Here is a 22,727-nt window from a genome sequence, read left to right as displayed (position 1 = left end):
GTACGCATCATCCACCGCCTCACGAGCGCGAAAAAAAAGAGGAAGGAAGGAAGGACGCGGGAGGAGCGCTGTCACCAGCTCGGGTGCTTTGCTTTTTTTTTTCTTTTTTCTTCGCTTTATTGGAGTCAGAGCAGACAGACGGACAGCAGACAGACGACAGGGCCTGGCTGCCATCGCACTACATTGGTTTGTTTTCTGGTTTTTGGCACAAAGAAAGATAGTGTGACCGGGATCAGGCTAATCCCTGGATTGCGCGAAGCGTCACTACACACTCACATACGCCCCCTCGACCCCTTCCCAGGTCACCCCCCCCCCTCCCGATTACAGTGCATGCAACAACAGTCCTTTGTGTATGTATGTTTGCGCGTGTTTGTGTATCGTGGCGATTTGTGGCGTGCGCATGATGTGCGGCCACGCAGGGCGGTACTGCATGTGGATGTGTGTGCGCGGTGTGTGTCAGTGATCGGGTGTGGCAGGGAGGTGGGGCGCCAAATGCAGTTCTATGGGGTGCCATTCAAGCTAGGACAGCCGCCACCGTGTGTGTGCGCGTGTGTATAGATGTGGGTTTGTGCGCGTGGGAAATGTGAGGTAATTCAACCGCTGGTCCTCTCACTCAGGCTTGTAACAGACCTACAATAGTATAGCTCAGAGTAATATACACAAACATGTCGGTCGGATAATACACTTTACAATAATAATAATTAGAATTAAAAAAAACATACGAATAAAGAAAGAAAAAGTAAAGCAAGCGGGTTTTGGTGTAAAGGGATGGGGGGGGGGGGGGGAACACTGCTGGTAACCGTGGAAACGCCCGCACACACGCACGCACGCACGCGCACGAGCCAAAATGTACATTCGGGACACAACGGCGGCTCGTCATAATTAGTTCAATAGCCTGTGAGTAAGCTGCACATTCATTGGATGGGCAAGAGCTGCATTCATACCAATCGAGAATGATTTAAAAAAAAAAAAAAAAAAAAGCCATAAAATATATAACAGAGAGATATGATGGGGTGGTATATTGCACAAAACGGGGGGATTGAGGGCCCTGACTAGTCCACACGGAGGCCCGTTAAAAGACAATGGGGGTCATTTCGGGGGGTGCTTGTACATGCGCCACAAGCTTGCCGACAACAGCGACACAATACAGCCACGCGACACAGGCTAATATATGGATTGATATATATACAGTATACAGGCGGGCTGCTAGGAGGAAGAAGCCGCGTGTGTGTGTGTGTGTGTGTGTGTCTGTACGGTGCATCTGGAAAGTATTCAGAGCACTTAATTTTTTTCAACATATATGTTATGTTATTTGGACTGGGTCCAACTGCGGATAGCAAATAATTGTCACTCCCTTATAAGTGCCATTAAAAAAAAAACAAAAAAAAACACGTGAATAATCGGGTTAAAAAATGTGATGAGTATCCACAAATAACGGGACAGTTTCCCCCCCAAAATTTTTTAGACGTGAGGTCTCAGTCTCGTCATTAGAATATTTCACCTAATTTGAAATAAGGCTGTCACATAACATCATGCGGAAAAAGTAAAGCACTTCGAATACTCTCGGGATGCACTGTACGTGTGTCAAAGTGTATTCAAGCAGATGCGCATATTCATCATAAAATCCAGGCAACGACGAGAACGACGACGACAACGCGTGGAAAGTAACAATAGCCTCAGACAGAGTGTGAGTGTGTGCGTGTGAGTGTTAGGTGTGCGTCTCCTCGGGGGCGCAGTAGGAGAAGTCCTTGAACTCCTCCTGGTTGATCTGCCGGATGATGGCCTCGTCGGTGGGCGTGAGCACGGGGTCCTCCTTGGTGAAGTCCTGGTCAAAGTTGTTCACGTCGCGCTTGGTTTTCTGCAAGTCAAGGAAAAGGCTCTCATTTGCCGGAGAAAAATCACCAAGGCACACCGCCAAAGCAAAATGGATCCCCAATTTGGTGCCGTCTGCCCTCTAGTGGAAGAGCAAAAAAATGGTGTTGTCTTTTTATGACTGGCCAACAGCAAAGTTATAGAATAAAAAAGAGCTGAATTGTCTGCAGAAAGTACACATGGACTCAAGACAAAAAAAAAAACTTCAAAAATGCAATTAACAAATAAATACATGGAAATACAAAGTCAAAAATTTAACAAAAAGTCAAATCTTCTGATTAAGTTAAAGGATGAAAATAGAAACCTTTTTTTTATTTAACATATACAAAAGGGGGATAGAAATGAAAAACTAATTTTTTAAAAACTGAAAATGAGCCGTTTTATTTTGGACACACGTTGTCTGTAACTAAACAACATGACAGCGCCACCATCTGAGCACTGTCACGTATTGCATGCCACTTAACGCTTCCTGAACGGCCACCAGGGGTCCTCGTTTCATCATTAAAGCGTCCTGAATTCGCATTGAACCGCCACCAGGGGTCCTCGTTTCATCATTAAAGCGTCTTGAATTCGCATTCTTCTTGCTAACCGAGTATGTGGACGGTGTCAATGTGGTTTGCAGTTTTGGATGGTGGGCGCCGCTTACAATGCGTGGCTTGAAGGGGGGTCGCACTTTCCTCTGCTCCAGCAGCAGCCAGTCGATCTCGCGGAAGAAGGGGTGCGTCTTGATGGCCTCCTCGCAGCCTTGGCTCACCACGCAGCCCAGACGCTTGGCCGGGTTCTTGGTCATGAACTACGCACACAAATCACAATCACATTCATCCTAAAAGAAATACATTTACAAATGAATGTTAAATGGACCCCCGCTATTTGCGCACTACAGGGGCCCGGCCGGCTGCAAATAGTGAAAATCTGCAAATAATTGCTGCTCAAGATAGTTGACGTAAAAAATAAATAAATAAATAAATTAATAAATAAAAAAAGAGAGAGAATCTCTGGACTCTGTCATCTGCTTTTGTGGCGTACATCCGCTCTAGGGCACGAAAATCTTTACTCAATGAATCAAAATTAGAGGTTCGACATGCCCAGTAAGTCCTCATCAATGCAATCGATAGGAGCGAGTTGGGGCGCAGCATCCGGCACCCAAGCTTGCCGACACATGCACCATTTCAACGCACCCTATGAATTTCCGAGGAGGAGTGTGTCGGTTGACATATCCGAAAGGGCTCTTTTATCTCTTACATCTGATAAACGGCGGGGACGGAACGGGCCGCCGTTAATCGCCACGTTTGCGGCAACAATGGCGCAAAGAGGCGTCTAATGAGACGGGTCAGCCAGGGGGCCGCCGCTGAAAGCGAGCGGCGCTTTTGTCCCAGCGTCCGTCGAGTACAGCAACAGCGATTTGGCTCTGTGATCACGTTGTTAGTGTTCGGAACCTCTGACTGACTTTTATTCAATTTTTTTTAAGAGAATCCAAACACCTCGCCGCTAAATGGCGTCAAGTGCACTTTCTGTGGGTTTGAGTGTGAATGTGAATGAAGTGTTTTGCTTGTGGTTGCCCGTGAAAAGGCAACAATGGGCACAACATTAGGCCCACTTGCGCACTGGGAGGTAGTGGAGGGGGTGGGTCGACCCAAATCTTGATATCAATGAAAAAAAAATGGAAGCTGCATATTTTAAAAAGTTGCAAAAAAATATTGTTGTTTTTTTCCAATTATTTAAATTTAAAGAAAGTTAAAAGGAAAAATGAAAACAAATTAAATGGTTAAAAATCACAACAAAAAAAAGTTTTACAAACCAAAAATAAATAGTCATGAAAATTCGAAGAAATGTTTTTAAAAAATATAAAAAAATAGAGTAAAAAACATTTATAAAGAGAAAAAGAAATTGCTAAAATGCAGTGAGAAATATTTTTAAGAGTTAAATGTAAAACAAATTGAAAAGAAAAAAATCGACTTTCTTCTCTCATTACAAAATATCCAAAAATGTTTCGAAAAATGTCAAAATAAAAAAATCAATGTTTTAAAAACAATTAAATGATAAATTAATTTAAAAATGAAAATTGAAAAACCTTTAACAATACCAGTGTATCGAGAATAATACTTTATTCTCTCTCCTGCATGCAGGTAGCGTAAATTGTGTTTTACTCTTTGCTATGGATCCGCCTGGGTCTGAAATTAAGAATAAATAAGCAAGCAACCAGCATCGGTCCCCACTGAGCATTGACATCTTTGAGAGGGCTCAATATTTCAATTGGACGTCATTGAGCAGGCGTCCCTAATGAAGTGACCGGTGAGTGCACGAAACATTTGGCTGATGTCAAGAGAGCGCCAATCAAGGTTTTGCTACGTACCGCTCGCAGGATGGACACGGCCTCCTTGCTGAGCCACACGGGATAGAGGACGTCGTCGTGCAGGATGGACTCGAACAGGTCGTCCTCGTTGTCGGCCTCGAACGGCGGCTGGCCCGCCATCATCTCGTACATCAGGACCCCCAGCGCCCACCAGTCCACCGAGGCGCCGTACTCCAGCTCCTGCAGGATCTGACGCCGCCGCCGCCGCAAAAGAAAAAAGAGAGAAAAAAAAAAAAAAAAAAAGGACCTTTCAACCAAAACGGCCACTGGTCCGATTTGTGGGTGTGGCCTGCGCTCACCTCGGGCGCGATGTAGTCGGGCGTGCCGCAGAAGGTGGTGGTGGTCACGCCGTTCATGATGCCCTCTTTGCACATGCCGAAGTCGGCCAGCTTGCAGTGGCCCTCGGCGTCCAGCAGGATGTTGTCCAGCTTCAGGTCCCTGACGGAACCAACCACGGTTGACCGTCGCAATATGTTGCAGGAGAGCGGAAACTCCTACGACGGACAGACAGGCGAGCCGCAGAAAAGGCGTACCTGTAGATGACGCCGTTGCGGTGCAGGAACATGAGCGCCGACGTGACCTCGGCGGCGTAGAAGCGCGAGCGCGGCTCATCAAACTTGCGCGAGCGCTGAATCTGGAACATCAGGTCGCCGCCGTTCACGTACTCCATGACGAAGAACAAGCGGTCCTGCCAGCAAACAAACGTTACTCGGAAAAAGAGATAGACGGATATGCTTTTTTTCTGGGCCGATACCGATACAGATGATTCGTAATCGAGGAGGCCGATAACCGATATTTGGAGCCGATATTCATTTGAAGTGAAAAGGAAAATATCGGCATCAAAATCGAAAGAGAAATTTACTCTTAACTTTGTTGTAAGGTCTTTAAGCATGTTTATTGAACAATGTTTCACGCTTGCATAATGGTGATTTAAAAAAAAATAATAATCATTATTACAAGAAATGTTTGACAGCATGTTATAAAATGTAAACAAAAAGTTCAGGGAGCACCCAGGATTGTCAGCATGTCTTATGAAAGGATAAAGGAAAACTTCAACAATAGCTCCATGTACTTTTCTACAGTAAATGAACATTTCAAAAGGACAAATGTTAAACTTTCACATATCTTTGTTTTGATTTCCACAATTTTAAATTGATGTATTAGCGGCCGGCAGAGTTTTAAAAAAGGCCGATATTCTTCAAAAAGCCAAATATCAGTGCCGATAATCGGCCTATCCCTACTCAGAAATTGCATTTTTGAAGAAAGCCTTTTTCTTTTGGTTGTTGTTGTTTTTTTTAGATCTTTTTTCAAGGTCTGTTTGAAAGTGGGGGTGCGTCCTACTCGGGTCTGGAAGCAGCAGTGGAGCTGGGTGAGGTAGGGGTGTCGGCGGGCCAGAGCCAGGATGCGCTTCTCCGTCATGGTGCAGTCCACGTCGTCGTCCTGCAGGATCACGTCCTTCTTCAAGACCTTGACGGCGTAAACCTCCTCTGTCCCCTTCAGCTCGGCCAGCATCACCTGAAAAGCAGCACAAAGCGATAAGGTCACCCTCGACAACCAGACCCGACTATTCTTTGATCTTCCGGTCACACGGTTTTAAGATGACGTGTCTTTGACGAAGCGCCAAGTCTTTGCCAATCAAGAGTTTCGAGGTGTTAATCAAGTCTTTGAGACGCGTCGATTGAGGCTATATCAATGAAATGTTTGCGGCTGACTTTCAGTCAGGTATTTCCAGATGGAGTGTCTTTGACGAAGCGTCTTTGGTGATTGTGTGAAATCAAGCGTGTTTTGGAACGCGAAAGGTCACTTTGTGGCGTGAAAACGTGCAAAGACCAAAAAAAAAAACCAAAAAAAAAACAAACCTTGCCAAAGCTGCCTTTGCCGAGAACCTTGATCAAGTTGAAGTCCTTGAGGGTCCTCCTCTGGCTCTGCCCGTTCTCGCGGCCGCCCGCCGACGAGGCGGTGGACAACGACGTGGTGGAGGTGGCGGAGGAGGACGAGGACGAGGACGAGGACTTGTGCTGGGGTCCCGGCTGGTCCAGCGACAGCGTGTCCTGCAGGCGGTCCAACTCGGCCAAGTCTGTGGGCGCACAGGGCACAGGTTCGAGGGGCCGGCCGCACTTCGGGGACCCGTCGTCGCGCTCGGCGAAACAAATAGTTGACTAAGTTTTCTCGAACGGCATCAGCGAGGCACTTTGGAGGACAAAACAAGGCAAGTTGCGCGAGGCAAAGTGTGAGGCGGTTGATGACTAAGTGCGAGGAGCAAATGGCGGTGGGCGGCGCGTTAGAATTCCTCAGGTTCGCTCTCCAGCGAGAGGGGGGGGGGGGGGGGCATTCACACGTCTTACAAAAGAGGCCGCAACATTGTTCACATCCGTTGCCAAACCGTTGCTCGCACAAATAAAAATCATGTTTTGTCGGGTCTTTGATGTGCTCATCAAGGGTTTTTGATGTTCATGCCGGGTGTTTTTTGGAGATGAAAATGTCCGCGAAGTCTTGGATGTTTGTGCCGATAAAGTGGTTCCTACCTTTGTGAGGTGTTTCGAAATGAAGCGTCTTTGACGACGTGTGTTTGACGTTTGTCAGCCAAGTGTTTCCAGTCACTCAAGTGTTCCCTGAACCTTGGCATTTGTGTCGATGGAGTGTTGCAAAGGTCTTCAAGGTGTCTTTGATATTTGTGTCAGTCACGTGTTGCTCAACGAGGCATCTTTGATGCTTGTCAGTCCTGTGTTTTTGATTGTCTGCGTCGAGTCGTTTGTAAAATCAAGATCTTTGATGTTTGTCGGTGAAATGTTTCTGAATTAGCCAAGTGCTGTCAGTCAAGTCTTGCTGAAGTCTTTGATGTTTGTGTTGAGCAAGTGTTTCTAGAGCAAATCTTTTTTTTTGTTGCCGTTCAAGGGTTGACTCATTCAAGTGTTTCTCGAAGGTGTCTTTGAGCTTTCTGTTTCTGTGGATCTTTACCCTGCTGGGAGGGCGAGGTGGGGACAGCTGGCTGGCTGAAGCTGTTCTCCGTCTGCGAGAGCTCCGGAGGAGATTGCGCAGTGTCCTGCCCGGGCGTCAACTGCAGAAACAAGCGCTGCCGTTGTTAATACACACACGCACAAAACAAAAACAAACAAAAAAAGATAGGAAATATCTCTTTTTGCGCTTTTTGCCCACAGGCACCAGTTTCAGGTTCCTCAAAAACGATGAATCTCACTCACGTCTTATCCAGAAAAAAAAAAGCTTTCTTCAGTTTTCTGCTTGGCCAAAAGGCGCCCGCCTTACCTTCCTGCGCCGCTGCGCCGTGTTGGAGATCTTGTCGGGCGTGACTCCCAGGTCGGACAGGACCTTGGCGATGCCTCGGGCGTCCACGCCGCAGTTGGGCGCCACGTTTTTCTCACAACGCCTGTGCACGTTCATCTTGCACACTGCGCATTGGCGAAACAACAGCACGGGCGTGATGTCACACGCGTTGAAAAGGCCGACCTTTCCACGCGGCGCCCGAACTCACCCTTGCACTGCAGGCCCTGCCTCAAGAGGCCCCACAGCAGCGAGCCGCAGTGGTCGCAGAAGGTGGGCACCTTGTAGTTGTGGATGCTGAACTTGTGCGGCATGTTGACGCTGAAGCGCTGCGAGCCCACCTGCGGGGGAGGGGGGGGAGGTCGACGGACAGGAAGCCAGAGCTCACATGGCCGCCGTCTTGGAAGCACATGTTTGGGCGACAAAAACGCCGGCTTACCTCGTCCGGGGTGTCCTCCTGCTTCTTCATGCCGGCACACTTGGTGATGATGAGCTCGTGGCATCGCTTGTGGACCACGCACGTGCACACTATCCAGAAAAAGAAAACAACAACAACATGATATGTCGTCGGTCAGTGCGGTAGCAGCACAGCTATTGGTTCGTAAGAGCCCACTGTGACAATCAATCGTTGTTTGATGGAGTGTCTTTGACGTTTGGGGAAATCGAGTGTGTCTTCGATGTCTTGTCAATAGAACTGATAGATTTTTTTTTTTTACTGTTGGTGTCAATTGAGCGTTGTTGTTTTTAGTGTCCTTGATGTTTGTGACACAAGTGATTCCAGATTAGGTGTCATTGATGTTTTGTCAATAAAGGATTATTGGATGAAGTTAGTTTGACTTTACTCAAGTATTTGCCTTTGATTTCTGTGTCAAGCTTTTTTGGAAGACGTGTCTTTGATGTTTGTCAATAAAGTCAAACGGGCCATTTCAGGTTTGAAGCAAGCACTTTCGAGTCCATTCCATGAAATTTGAACCAAGTATACTGAAGAGAGGGACAGAGCTACATCGCCGCTTCTTGAGGTTTTTCGCCATTGCACGCAGTGATTCACATTTCATTCATGTTGGAATCGAGATCGGCCCTTGAGAAGCACTCACCTTGACACTGGTAGCCTTGCTTCCCCAGGACGCCCCTACGAGGTCGCACAGAGAATGAATGGAGCTGTGATGTCATTGCAACACACAACATGAGGTGTGTGTGTGTGTGTGTGTGTGTGTGTGTGTGTGCGGGTGTACCAGATGAAGTCTCTGCAGTGCGAGCAGTAGGTGGGCTGCCGCAAGTAGGTGGCCATGAATTTGTGTCCGTTGACTTGATGGACGCGCCGGCGCACCGCCCCCTGGCGCCGCCGCGGGCCGATCCTCTCGCGGAAGACGCGCTCCTCATTGTCGTTGGCTCCCGAGGCTGCATGGAGAACCGGGGCACGAATAACACAAAGTCAGGCAAAGACAAAATGACAAGGAGATTCCTTTACTTGGGCAGCGCCTGCTCATTTTTTCCCCCGCTGGCCATGAGCAAGCAAGGTGCTACATTTACAACCTTAATTGTATTATTTGTTGCATGAAATTGCATTCATTTACTTCCGACAGTCTATTATTTTCACTTCGTAGCGTTTCCCCTGGGTGCACTTTGATTTTTTTTTTTTTTTTTTTTTTGTCCAATCAGATTTCAGACTCTGCGTGTTGCTATGTCAATCTAATCTGCCTCGAGCATCCGATGTGCAGCACGCTTTTTGTTGGCCTGCTGCATATTCTAATTATAAAATGTCACAATTTTTTGTATGTGACCCTCAGTGGACAAAGTTAGGACTTAAACGTCGCTTCTTTAACCAATCAGATTTCCAATTGGTCCCCACAGGGCCACCTTGATGACATCGGCATTTTTCCTTCCACTGACTGTTTGGTCAGAGCAAAACTTGTTACAGACAACTTTGATTAGCAAAACACATCAGTAGCAATCTGCACACGTTTGATAACCTTTAGCGAGTAGGCTGTATTTTTTTTTTTTTTTTAAATCGAAAATGTCTCATGTTTTTGTCATGTTCTTCAATTCATTTTGATTCCGAACCGCTGTGCTGCTTGTTACATGGCGTAATTGAAAAGTCTGGATGCTTTCTATGACTGCAACATGCTAGCGGCGGCATTAAGCGCTGGATTACTTCCACACCAAAGGCCCAGGTACCAAATGGCTTAAGACGTTTCATCGTTTAAAGGGGGAGGGGAGGTGCTGGTTTGCCGCCGCTATTAATACCTCGACGTGTGGGCGCTGGCACAAGCGAGGACGGCGTGTTCAAATAAAAATACTCCTCCTCGCGAGCTAGGCGGCCGGTTGGCTTCCCCGGAAGAGACGAGCGCTTTCCGAGGGCAACCTTAAGACAAGGGAACCGCCTCCGCGTGCGCGCCTCCCACACACGCCGCGCACTTGCCGGCGTCCTACTTTGCCTCCCTCATGCGCGCACCTCTCTCCCGGGTGAGGCGGAGATGTGCTCACTCCTCCTGAGCTCAATTACAGGCGAGATATCGAGGGACACGCACACGCAAAGTGTGTGCGTGAAAAAATCCGAGACCAGCTGCCGCATTTGCGATTGTGTAAAAAGGAGGCTTCAAAACCGCAAGAAAAATCAGGCCGTTGTCTGCGCTCTCGAATGCCGTGGGCGCGCGCCCACCGAATGTGTGAAACCACGCCCCTCTCAAAAATGGAAGCTAAGCATTTTGCTTATGAAAATATATCCACTTTAAGCTTCCGGTGGCTGCATGTCCCAAAATGTCGTCGCCAGGCTTTCCACGCCACTTCAAGAGGCGCTAGCCATCAGCTAGCTTGAAAGCTAACAGCCTTCCGGGGTTTCTCTCGGTTGGTAAAGCTTGTCTCCCAATTTTACTCTGTAAATTGGGAGAAGCATTTTCAGGGCCTAAACAGAGCGAGCGAGCTAACTGTTTCTCACACCTGCGCCGGATAACCACTGACGCCAACAAAAAGCGGCCAAGTTATTTGGAAGAGGGGGACGCCAAACTTTCACCAATTATCTTCAAACATTTATTTTGAAACAGATCTCTGAATTCACTTTCCAGGGTCTCGAACCAATCGATCCACTTGAGACGAGATTAGATTGCGAACCCGCGTACACGTGTATTTCTGTAGTGTGTGCGTGCGTGCGTGCGTGCGTGCGTGCGTGTGTGAGTGAGATGCAAGCGGGAGGGCGGAGACAGCTAAACAAGCCAAACAGGCCATCAGTGGGATCACTTTTGTTTTACATAATACATCATCCATCTGTCCAGAGACACACGCGTGCGCGCACACGGGAAGACAACAAAGGCTGATGAGGCTTAACAGCAGCAGAGAGCCATCGTCGCGGTGACAGACGCACTCCGGGGCAACTGCGTGCCATGCGCACGCACGGATTGCCAGTAATCCACCCAGTCATGGGTGAGCAGACGTAACACAATAATCATTTGGGATTAAGAAAAATAAGGACTTGGACTCAGCCCTGCCACATGTGGATTGCGCAATGGCTTGTTAATATTACTATTATTATTTTTTTGTTAATGGCTAAATGAAATGACGGCAGCTAAGAATCAAGACGGAGGACGAGAAGGAGCGAGGGAGGGCAGATGGTCAGGTCAGATTAGGTCAGATTATTTGCTTCCCGCAAGAAAATGATGAAGCCGAGAGGACGCGCGCACACACACACACACACACACAGCAGCAGTTGTGTACATATCGGCACCCACTCCAGCCAGATGAACTCTGGCAGGAAGTTCAGGAGCGGGCGTGGCCGCGCAAACCGTGAGGTCACGGCCGGCGTGTCCAATGGCGACCAAGATGCCGCCGTCTCTTTAGACGTGCGTGTGCGTAATCCTTAGCTCAATCTCACCTGCTATTTTAAGAACCTCCGCCCTCCCAGTCCCGTCGCCACGGAGAACCTCCCGCCTCCTCCTCCATGCACATGCACACACTCCCACTGGAAGGTTTGCGCGGCTATTTATAGGTGAGGGCAGGGGGGGGGGGCGGTGGAGCGCACAGGTGCAGGTGCAAATGCTTTTTTTTTTTTTTTTTTTTATCTGGAGGGGAAATAAGACTTGTGCCTTGCGTCCTTTGAGGAAACAAGATGGCCGACGGATGTTCTCTAATGTATGCATTGCAAGTTGTATCATTCCGGAATGACATGGCACGCCACTCCCGGTTATTTATTTTTTCATGCTGTACCTTAAATTATACATACAGCAGTTAGAGTCGCATATAGCGGTTCGTCCATCAAGCCCATTCTACAGTGCAGATTTTTTTAAGCAATGTTTTTTTTTTTAATTTTTGTATTTTTTTTCATGGTACACTGTGGTGCAGCTTGTAACTGAATTTAATTGAATGCCTAATTAATTTTGCGCTTCAAAATTACATGAAATGGATTTTTTTGGTATCATTTTCAAAACAAAAAATAGCACTGTATTGTGTGGAACTGTACACACTGTAGTATTTGTGTGTGCCTTCAAGGGGCGTGGCCACAGGGCGTGAGTATTTGTCTTCGTTCAATCCGTTTAATAAATTGCACCTGCGACTGAGGCTCCCCTTGCCCACATGCGAGGGCATAACAGTAACGGAATTTTCTTTTTCCACTTGTCCCACAACTGGAGTTTGTCGCAGCTACCGTGCAATGTCACACTTTTCGCGATATTTAAGAATTGTTGACATAAGGAGAAAATGGTATTTAATTCATGTTTGAGGGGGACAAAAAAAAAAAAGGAAAATATTTTTGAACGTATCTTGCTTTGTGTGTGCGTGTGTGTGTCTCTTACCCTCAGTGGAAGATCCAGACAGATCAATGACCACGTACACCTTCCCCTCTGGCTCCAAGTCAATCTGGAAGATTAAAACAAAACAAAACAGGATGTTGAGTTCTCTGCAGGCACGTCTCAGGACAGCCTTTACTTAAGAAACTTGGACGGGGCAGAACACTCTGCTGGAAATGTATTTCCGTAGAAAATAAATAATATCATGTTTAGACCGGTGGATCCGCAGAGAACATATTATTGAATTGTATTATATTGTAAAAGACACCACCCGACCAAATTATTCAAGGCCTTATGACATCATCCCCCTTACAATACACATGCAATTACACAGATTAGAGTTGGAGGGGTGGGGGGGGCATGAGGAAAGCGAGCGGGTGGGGTGGGGGGCTTTAAATCTTTGGCTAAGCTGCGGGACAGCCACAGATCCTCTTACGCAAGCGGCCCAACTCGCACATCAGCACCCCGTGAAAGACGGCTGGCAAATAAATATGAGGCAGCAAAAAAACAAAAACAAAAAAAAAACAAAAAACATTGGGATTCATGCGCAACGCTCCTCACCCGTTCGTCACAAAGCGTCACGACTTGCCGCGGCTACGAATCAGCGCCACGATCACTATATTGCGCAATATTAGCGTCCATTTTCGCGTCGCATCTCGGGCCTTGCCAATATTGGGATTGGGATTCTTGACGTCTATCCGCTACCCTTGAAAAGCAGGCGCTAATCCTCAAACGCTGCCTCTTGCGTAACTCGACAGGATTTGAGCGCAAGGGAGATGCACTCGCCCGCCGTTTGCTGGCGCGATGCCTCCGGGTCGGCAAATCTCGTCGCGATGCCAGCGGACGAAGGTTTGGATGACAGACTCGGGAATGGGGTGGGAACAAAACTGAAGCGTCTCTGTTAAGACGCACTTAAAATGACCATGCTAGCGGGCTCCATGCTAGCGTTGGCCGCGCAAAGTTTTAACCTTGCCGTGAAATGTTGTGAATTGCTTCAATTTATTTTGCATTCTGACAGACTGTGGTGGCATTGTGAAAAGGAACTGTGATGTCATGATCTAACAACAAAACAAAAAAAGAAGACAAAGACAAAAACAGCACTAACTCAGCTAGCCTGGTCGCTAATGTGCTGGAGGCCTCAGCTGGCGTCACGTTCTTCTTTAGTTGAGACACACGCACACGCGCGCACACACACACACACACACACACCTCGGCCTAGCTGCAAAAGATGGGAGGAGAGGGCTGGAGAATCGAGTTGGCCTCATTAATCTTGTTAGTCCAATTAGGAAGCACATACCAGCAGGAGGAGACGGACAACTTCACAAACCCACGTCTGTCTGTGTGTGCGTAAGTGTGGCTTATAAAACAGACTCGAGAGCGAGGTTACCAATTAAACACGTATAGAACGGTCCCTTGACTTAAGCCTAGCCCTAATTTACGGGTTTTTCAAGTCGCTTGGTCGATTTTTTTTTTTCCTCTGTGTTGCAGCAGGCCTCAATTTGAATTACGAGTCAGCTTTTTTTCTTTCTTTCTTTACGATACAAAATGACAACACGGCGTAAGGAGCATTGTGGAGGCGCTCGCCAACCCTGATGTCACTCACTTGGCCGCACCCACTTCAAGGCTCGAGCACAAACCGATGCACTTAATGGCGGTTTATAAAAGCACTACTTTTGCGTTTGATATCACAGCACAATGCTATTTTGCTCTTGCTCTCAAAAACTCTGGGCATTTTAATTCATTTCAATGGGGAAAATTGATTAAAAAAAAAAAAAAGAGAGAATCGGGGCCATCCTAAGTGAAGGTGCCACCGTACAAGCTTGACAACCACACTGAGCGAACACACACACACACACACACACACACCATATGCAGCGCAGACAGGCTAGTCAAAGCTCGCATTGTATCAATAGTGTGCTGGTGGCTCGCTCGCCCCCCCCGACCCCCCCCTCCCACTCAGACGGCGGCCCTCGGCGGAGCGTTTAGTCTCGTTGACAGGCCGCCTCCCACATCCATCTGTCACATGACACTTCGCCATGGCCGCCGACGGAGCGCCGACACACTCGCACCATGACTTGCCTGCCGGTGTGTGTGCGCGTGTGTGTGTGTGTTAGCAAGCGAGCGTGAGATGCCTGCAAACATGCATAACAACACACGCACGCCCGTAATCTCCATACACACTTGAAAATATACACACGTCAAAACTGATGCGCAGGCAATAGAGTATCGCACATAAACAACAACACATGCAGACATGAAAATACACACACACACAAAAAAAACACGTCTACAAGTACACGCTCACGCACAAAATTAGACTCATGCACACACGAAAAAATACACACATGCATAGACTCACGTGTCTATGTAAGCAAAAATACACACACACACACACAAAAACACAATACGCACACTTGAAAATACACACACACACACAAATTGACACACATGAAAATACAAGCAGGGTATACATGCACGCACACACACATGAAAAACACATTAAAATTGAGTTTGATTACCCATAAAAATACACGCAAGTACACGCGCAAACATAAAAATACACACACACACACACACACACATAAATAACACGCTTGTGTTTGGGCATAAACACACAAGAACACAAAGATACATAATCACACGCATGAAAATACACACATGTATACAGACTCACACACACGCGAAAATACCCCCACGCAAAGAATACACACATGAAAAAACACACCCACACACACACACACACACATTTGAGAATGTCCCCAAAACTCCAAAGTGGTGTGTGTGTGTTTTTCCAGGCCAGGGCGGCTTTAAGCAACACCTCCGACTCGTCCCATCGAGTGCACTCCGGATTGCCTGACTGCTGACTGCCTCGCAGTGGCTCTTGTGATTCCGTCTTTTTCGCCTCGGGGTTGGCATTTTTTCTTTTTTTTTTTTTTTTTTTTTTTTTTTTTCCCAGCCCGCAAATGTGAACATTGAAATGGTGTTTTCAGTGACAACATGAAAACACATCCTTGTTTGTGTGCTACCAGTTCAAGCGGACTGCGCTGTTCCATTGTATCCACTCAGATCAGATCACATTTTATGAGCAACTGATGCAGGAATCCAGGTCATTCCAATCAGGTGCACGCACACGCACGCACGCACACACACACGCACACACACACGAGAAGGTAGGTGTAGAGCGAAGCAGCGTGCGCCTCATGCAAGTTTAATGGCACATCATAGACGGCTAATCATGTAAGAGGAGCTGCACGGCGCGGCGCGGCGCGGCGCCGGCCGAGGCACTGGGAGCTCTGATGTGGTGCCGGATAAGGCCCGCCATCGAGTGACAATCGGGGAAGGAGGAAGAGGAGGCTCACCTTGGCGCCCTTCACCATACCTTACCACCCTTAGCCCATGCTAGGTGGCTACACGTTAGCATCATTAGCAGGGCTGACCTGGATACTTTCGTGAGCGCCGCTTTTTTTCGGTCCGACTCCGGTGCGAGGATTCACTCTTGAGTACTCGCCGATTACCAAATATCGATACCTCGTACTTTGACAAAAATGACAAAAAATGGTGACGAAAGACCCGATTTGCGGTAACGCACAGCTCGAGGCCAACGCCACTGGCTTTTTTACATGGCGTTCGCCATTCGTTCGCGACGCACGCTCTCGAGTGACCCGCCATGACAACCAACCGCGTTTATGCAACACAGGTACTTACTGTGTTCACATGCGAGGTACCTCTATTTCTCACCATTTTCTCACCCTCATAATTGACGGGGCAGTCCGAGACCGACCCCCTAATTTTTATCAGCAACTCAATGCAGGGCCACCATCTACACGGTTACAAACGTGAATTTCACAAACAAGCTGGGCAAGACCCTCTTCCATGCCTAACTGCAAAAAAAACATACTTGGCGAATATATTCATCGTTGGCAGTCGACGATATTCTGCTAAATCACTGTTAAAAAAAAACAAAACAGATGCGGCACTCAAATTTGGGACGTTAATGGCTGCATTTCAACTCCTAATCCTGGCAAGTATGTGTGTGTGTGTGTGTGCGTGTGTGTGCGTGCGTGCGCTAGGTTAAGGTCGGCGAGAAACTGTGATGGGAGCAGCGGTGCGTTCAAAGCGTCGACATGATGAGACTAAAGAGGAAGAAAGAAAGTGCCGCGACCAATGTCAACGCGCACATGCGGGGACAAGAACGAAGCGCCGACTGCATGCAACAAGGTTGCGGTCCGGTTGAAGCGCTGCCGCTTCGTTGGCGAGCTAACCGTGGACAAACAAAGCAGGACGAGATTCGACCGCCAAGGTGGACAACGAGACGGGAGCGCAACGCAACGGCAGGTCCGCGGCAAAATCACCCATTTTTAACCACGCCAAGATGCTCGTCTTTAGCCGCCTCCCCCGCACACGCAGACTTTCGAGCGCTAGCGTGTCATGGCGATGACAGCAAACACACCACACCACACGTGTTTCAGTACCTGGTTTTGGTAGTCTCAGGCTGTTCCTGTTTTTGGTAGTAGCTAATTTGGGATTTGCTTGGTTGCCTGGTTAGTACCTGGTTTTAGTACTACTTGATTTGACATCAGACTTTCGTAGAACCTACTTTGGCACCCTGTTGTGGTATTAACTATTTTGGGACCTAGTTTTGGTAGTACTTGTTTTACTATTTGGTTTTGGTGTTACCTAGTTTGGGACCTAGTTTTGGTCGCATCTGTATCAGTACACAGTTTTGGCACTATCTCATTTAGTGCCTGTTTTTTGTAGTTACCGCCTGGTTTAGTAACCAGAATTTGGTAGTACCAGGTTTAGTGCTGTACCTAGTTTTGGTATAACCTGATTTGGGACCTATATTTGGTAGTACGTGATTTGCTACTTTGCTACGGTTTGACACCTGATTTTGGTCGTACATATTTGGTTCCCGATTTTGGTAGTACCAGTTTTGATAGTACCTGATTTGCTGCCTGGATTAGGCAGTACCAAGTTTAGTACTTGGATTTGGTAGAACTAGTATTTGATTTGAAATAAAAAGTTGACGAGCAACATGGAATCCCTCGACGAGTGTCTTTGAAGGCCTCCTTCAGAAATGCTTGGTGCGTGTACTTTGTTGTCCTTCCTCCTCCTCTTGGTCTGTAGGTGAGAGGCTGTCACCAAGGTGACGGCCTGTCAGCGTCGCCATAGGGACGCTCTTCACAGAGCATCTCAATTACTGAGGGGGGAGGATGTTGGGGGGGGGGCAAAGGGGGGCAATTAATAAGCATCAAAGCCTGGTTAATATTTCACCCGTGCGATGACGCCGGAGGCCGGTGGGGAGTCTGGTGTTCGGGATGGACGGGTAGAATGGAACGGAAAGGAACAAAACGGAAATGGGTTTTTTTTGGTTTTGTATTTTTTTACTTTAGCCTAACTGTTTTTAAAATCATTTTCAAAGTACCTAAGAAAAAGACATACCAGAACCTGGTTATGGTATGAGCTTTGGACCAAAAACTGGGGTGATCATTTTCATTTTTTTTTTTTTTTGGGACATTTTAACAGCCCGCAATCAATTAAGATGGCCACAAAAAACATATACGGCGGGCTTATTATATCATAAAAACTCATTTGACAGCCTTCATGATTATTTAGCTAGCAATCGTCTAATATGAGAACACATTTTTTGGGGGGGCGGGGCCCTGAGATTATGTAAAGCGAGGTCAAGGATTGGTTACTTACGGGGTCAAAATCCTTAACATCGGAACAGCACGCAAATGCGGCTTGGTCGCCGAAGAGTGGCGGCTAGGTCGCTGTGATGTAATGACCGAGCGGCAAACTAATCAATACGAGGGCGGTCAATCAACAGAATAATCCATACGGTCTGACCTTAGCTTGAGCGGACGAGGGTGCGAGCGTGCCTGTCCCTATTTATAAGCCAACGTATGTAGCCAAAGGTTATATAAGCATAGAGTCGATAAACGCCTCGCCGACGTGCGTAAACATTTTCACTTCCTTATCAATTGTATTGTCCGGCGAGCAACGGAATGATTACAAAACAATCAATGTGTTTTGGAGCGTTAGTAACAGTATTAGTGGAGCCACTTCAAAATCGTACAATGCGGTAAAGTGGGAAAAGTAACGCCCCATTGAACCGATCGGTCAGAAACGCCCGAGGAGATGACTTATCCATCGTATCGCAAAATATGTAAACCAGGTTTTGGGAAGACTGGATTTGATCCCTGGATTTGTGGGGACCTGATTTTGCATCTGGTTTTGGTAGTATGGACTTTTATAACTGGTTTTGGTGGTGCCTGATTTGATGCCTTGTTCTGTTTGCACCTGGTTTGATGCCTGGTTTCGGTAGTACACGGTTTGGCACCTGGTTTTCATAGCACCTGGTTTGTCACTTGGTTTTGGTAGTAAGTTATTTGCCAACTGTTTTTGGAAGTAGCTAGTTTACACTAGTTTTAGTAATATTTGATTGTACTAGGTTCTCATTTTTGCTGGTTTAGTACTCCATTTGAACCTGATTTGTAGAGTGGGTTATGGTCATACCTGTTTGTGGTATTTCCTGGTCTAGGCAATACCGCGTGTGATTTTGGTAGCACCTGGTAGTATCTGATTTGGCATCTGGTTTTGGTAGTACATGGTGGTCTGATATCTGCTTTTGGTATTAGAAGGAAATAACACCTGGTTTTGGTTTTGGTTGATTTGGTGATTGTTGGTTTAGTATATAATTTTGGTACTACCTGAATTGGTGGTAAATGAGTCGGTACCTGGTTTTGGTACCAGCTACTGTATTTGGCGTCTGAGTTTGGTCGTAAACGGAGTTATGTGCTTGGAATGAATTAATTCAAGGCAGCGCTATATTCAAACGTGGGCATCTTCAGTGCTACATTCCAGACAGCACGTGCGGCTAATTGAACCCAGAGTCCCCGGCAGAATTCCCCTTTTGTCGGAACATGAAGTGAGACGAGATAAAACAAAAGTGCTCGAGAGCGAGGGGCCGCGGGGGGTGGCGGGGGACGAGATCACATGTTGTCCTTGAGGACAAACGCTCAGGCCCCCGAACAAACGGGCCCTTTTATACGTGGCGGCATAGGGATGCACCGTTCCGACATCACGGTACCGAGTCAAATCGGATTACGTGACAAGAAACCAGAAGTCCCGAAAGGAACTTCGGTGGGGGGGGGGGGGGGGGGGCGCGCTCAACGCGCCTCGCAACCTGGACGCTCGGGAATGAAACTCCTCGTTCCTTTCAGCCTCGGGAGGAATGCGAAGAATTGTGGAGGGAGGACCAGCACCAGATGAATTAGATGGGGTGCACGATTTTTAATTAAAAAAAAAAAAAAAAAACATCAACGACACACTTAGATATCGCAATACCAACAACGTTTCAGTGGGCAGCTTGGAGGGGTTGCAAGCGCTTTGACCCATTCCAACATTTCAGGTTCGACCATTGTGGAACAAAATATGTAAACAAGGAATTAGCATAGGAACTGATTTGGCATTTGAGTTGGTTGTATTTGATTTGGCACCTGGTTTTGGTAGTACTGCGCTTGATTGCCACCTGTTTTGGTAGTACAGGTATTGATAGCAAAGAATTTGGCCTAATTTGGTACCTGTTTTGTTAGGACTTGATTTGGTAATATCAGGTTTAACACCAGGATTTAGTAGTGCTCGATTTTGCATTTGGTCGAAAACTGATCTGGCGCCTTGCTTTCAAAGTTTACCAAGTTTTGCACCTGGGTTTAGTAGTAGCAGGTTTGGAACCCGGTTTGTTGAGGCACAGTTTGGCACATGGCTTTGGTAGTAGGCGGTTTGAAAATTGTTTTAGGTAGTAGTTTGTTTGACACCTGGCTTTTGGCAGTGCCTGATTTTTGGACACCTGGTTTTGACAGCAGCTAATTCGGTACTTTTGTTTTTGGGTAGTCCCTGGTTCGGCGCCACCTTTTAGTTTTAACTCAACTGTTCTGACAACACAAGAACTCCTGACTGTGAAAGGCCAAGCAACCCATTGAAGCTCTGAACGCCAAAGGCACATTCTAGCCACCGTCACAAGACCCCAAGAAGCTGCAGTGAAGCCCACCTACCCAGTCCTCGTAGTGCCTAGTCCCGTTCTGCAGCAGGTCCTCCAGCTGGATGGTGCAGTTGGCCACAAAGTCATCGTAGCCGATGGGCGCGTCGTGAAACACGGACAGCTCCAGGCTACGGCCCTCACGCACCTCGGTGCAGAACTCCTGGTGCCAGGCCGGGCTGTTGGTCTTGGTGCGCGTGACCGTCTGGCCCAGGCGAGTCTGGTCAAGGTTGAGCGCCAGGTAGGGGTCCAGCAGGAAGGAGCCGCTCTTGCCCACGGCGTGACGCAGTGCCCATGGGGTGGGCTTCAGGTCCACCGCCTCGCACACTCTCACCTTCAGGAGGCCGCTGAACACCGGCATGGCTGAGCCTTCCTTCCTCCCTTGAGCTTTCTGTTTGGGGGGTCGTCTGCCTTTTCCGAGCAGTTTCCTTCCAATGAGTGCAGTGGGGAAACGGGGGAGTGGCGGTCACTCCACAGTGGGGCTACATCCCATAATGACGCCTGGACTCTGCAGACACATCAGCCGTGTGCACATACTCAGGTCTGAGGATGACGAGGATGAAGACGTCCTACCCCTGGTTTATTTGTTTATGCTCGGTCACAAGCGGAAACAAGGCCGGGGATCACAAACCGGAGACGCCGACTAACGGCCTCCCGTGAGCGGTCTTCTTCTTCTTCTGCGGCCCCCCCCCACCCACCGCCACCCCTACACACACGCATACACACCACACACGTCCACGGTGTGCCTCGCTCGTGCTCAGGGTGGGGGAGAGCGGGAGCAGCCGCGCCTAGCCATCCGGGATTGGCGCTCCAGTCTCCGGCCCCGAGTCTGTGGGCTGTCGCTCCCCCCTCCGCCTCAAAGGATTAATCTCCCGCCGCTGAACCGCTCAATTCACGGGGCTCGCTCCCGCGTCCAAACGACGGCTCCGAGTCGTCCGCCTCCCTCGGGATGCGTGTCCTTTTCCTCGGCGTTCACGAGTGCATCATTCACGTTCACTTCTTCGCCACCGTTCGATTTTTCTCGGAGTGTGTGTGCGTGTATGGGTGTGTGAGCGTGCGTGCGTGCGTGTGTGCGTGTGTGTGTGTCTGTGCGCGCGCGCCCCCGCCTGCCTCTGCTTCCCGTCTCCGCGCGTGCCCGCAGGAAATGCGCAAAACGCGTCACTCGCGCGCGCTCACGAGGAGAGGAAGGCAGAGGTGGGGCGCGTACACGCGGTCGTGTCTGTCACTGTTGCCAGCGTTGATGCCAACTTAGCACTTTAGTTACTAGATTTAAGCACATGTGGCTTTAATACTTACACTTTGTACGTAAGTAAAAGTACAGATACTTTTGTTTAAAAAATGATTAAAGTAAAAATAATAAAAGAAAAAAATGCAAAACATGTAACAGTTTTGTTTTTCATTCTCAGTAGAAGCACTAAACACGTTAATTAATGACAACTATTTTGTGCACTGATTTAGTTTGTGCGTGCAGATGACTTTTTAGGGGGGGAAAAGCACTGTGATGTCATTTTCAGGCGACTGCTAGTGGCATTACGAGGCAAAATGGCAGCCCCCTGAGATGAATTAAAAACTAACTGCGGTAACAACGAGGCTCGTACAAACGTCATTAATCGACCACTCAGCACGACAAGTTACTTCCAGATATACAAACACCAATAAACCTGCATCAAAATAGCCACGGAAGGCATCCGTGTTGTAAACACGAGCAATAGTGACCCCTGCTGTCCGCCTGGACGCGTCGCCCTGGTTTAATCTAGCTTCCAGGATGTGACATCACAGCAGCGCGGTATGTTTACTGAGACTTGGGAAATTTCCTTAGCGGCAGGGGAAGTTACTGAGACATGACGAAAGAGTGCCAGGTTCACTGTTAGCTAGGAAAATCACCACCATCATGATTTACCTACTTACTTACTAGCTGGATATTATGTCACACGGAAGCTTGGTGGATTCATGAACACTTGGGAAATCACATAATCAGCACCATGAATTGTTGAGATATCCAAGATGTGGTCTCTGCTATGTTCACTAACATTTTAAAAATGAAAGTGCCCGAGACAAAAATGACTGAGATTTTTGTCAGACTTCAGATGACATCATCCAGAATGGTGGTATGTTCACTGACACTTCGGAAATTGCCACAGGTAAAACAAGAGTTACTGAAATTACAGCTTCTCATTCCAATGGCGGCATGCTCACGTACACCTGGTAATTTAGAGCGTAACGTGTGGACATCAATATGAATTGCCACAATAAATCAACGACTAAAGTCACGGAGATTGACACATAGCAGATTGACACATTCATGGACATTTTGGGGGGAGTGTTTTACCGTATTAAACCACAAGGTGGCGGTCATTTCCTTTCAGTGGATGACCTGATCGCCAACATTTGATTTTTTTTTTTATAT

At 47.7% G+C, this 22,727-nt stretch overlaps 1 protein-coding gene across 1 annotated transcript; it reads right to left on the bottom strand.

Annotated features, from left to right (window-relative positions):
- Window positions 1–84: 84 nt before the first annotated feature.
- On the bottom strand, window positions 85–21,460 carry prkcea (protein kinase C, epsilon a). Its single transcript, XM_086015833.1, has 15 exons — window positions 20,337–21,460; window positions 12,286–12,349; window positions 8,737–8,902; window positions 8,599–8,633; window positions 7,944–8,032; window positions 7,716–7,845; window positions 7,490–7,632; window positions 7,184–7,283; window positions 6,085–6,302; window positions 5,567–5,740; window positions 4,759–4,913; window positions 4,525–4,663; window positions 4,226–4,414; window positions 2,519–2,665; window positions 85–1,858 (listed from the first exon to the last, which is right to left on the bottom strand). The coding sequence occupies exons 1-15, from the start codon at window positions 20,679–20,681 to the stop codon at window positions 1,709–1,711; spliced, it is 2,244 nt and encodes a 747-aa protein (XP_085871959.1). The 5' UTR covers window positions 20,682–21,460; the 3' UTR covers window positions 85–1,708.
- Between the last annotated feature and the right edge of the window lie 1,267 nt (window positions 21,461–22,727).

The sequence above is a fragment of the Filicampus tigris genome, chromosome 19 (assembly GCF_054856515.1).
Source record: "Filicampus tigris isolate MCC_2025a chromosome 19, RoL_Ftig_1.0, whole genome shotgun sequence".
Lineage (NCBI taxonomy): Eukaryota > Metazoa > Chordata > Actinopteri > Syngnathiformes > Syngnathidae > Filicampus > Filicampus tigris.
This window is presented reverse-complemented; position numbering and strand designations above follow the sequence as displayed.

What these genes read in the sequence shown, in the direction of transcription:
- prkcea (XM_086015833.1), bottom strand. Translation starts at nt 20,681, where the DNA reads ATGCCGGTGTTCAGCGGCCTCCTGAAGGTGAGAGTGTGCGAGGCGGTG. An exon ending in GTCTGGATCTTCCACTGAGG is followed by an intron (nt 8,903 to 12,285) that starts GTAAGAGACACA and finishes TTCTCCATGCAG; the next exon opens with CCTCGGGAGCCAACGACAAT. An exon ending in CACTGCAGAGACTTCATCTG is followed by an intron (nt 8,634 to 8,736) that starts GTACACCCGCAC and finishes GCGACCTCGTAG; the next exon opens with GGGCGTCCTGGGGAAGCAAG.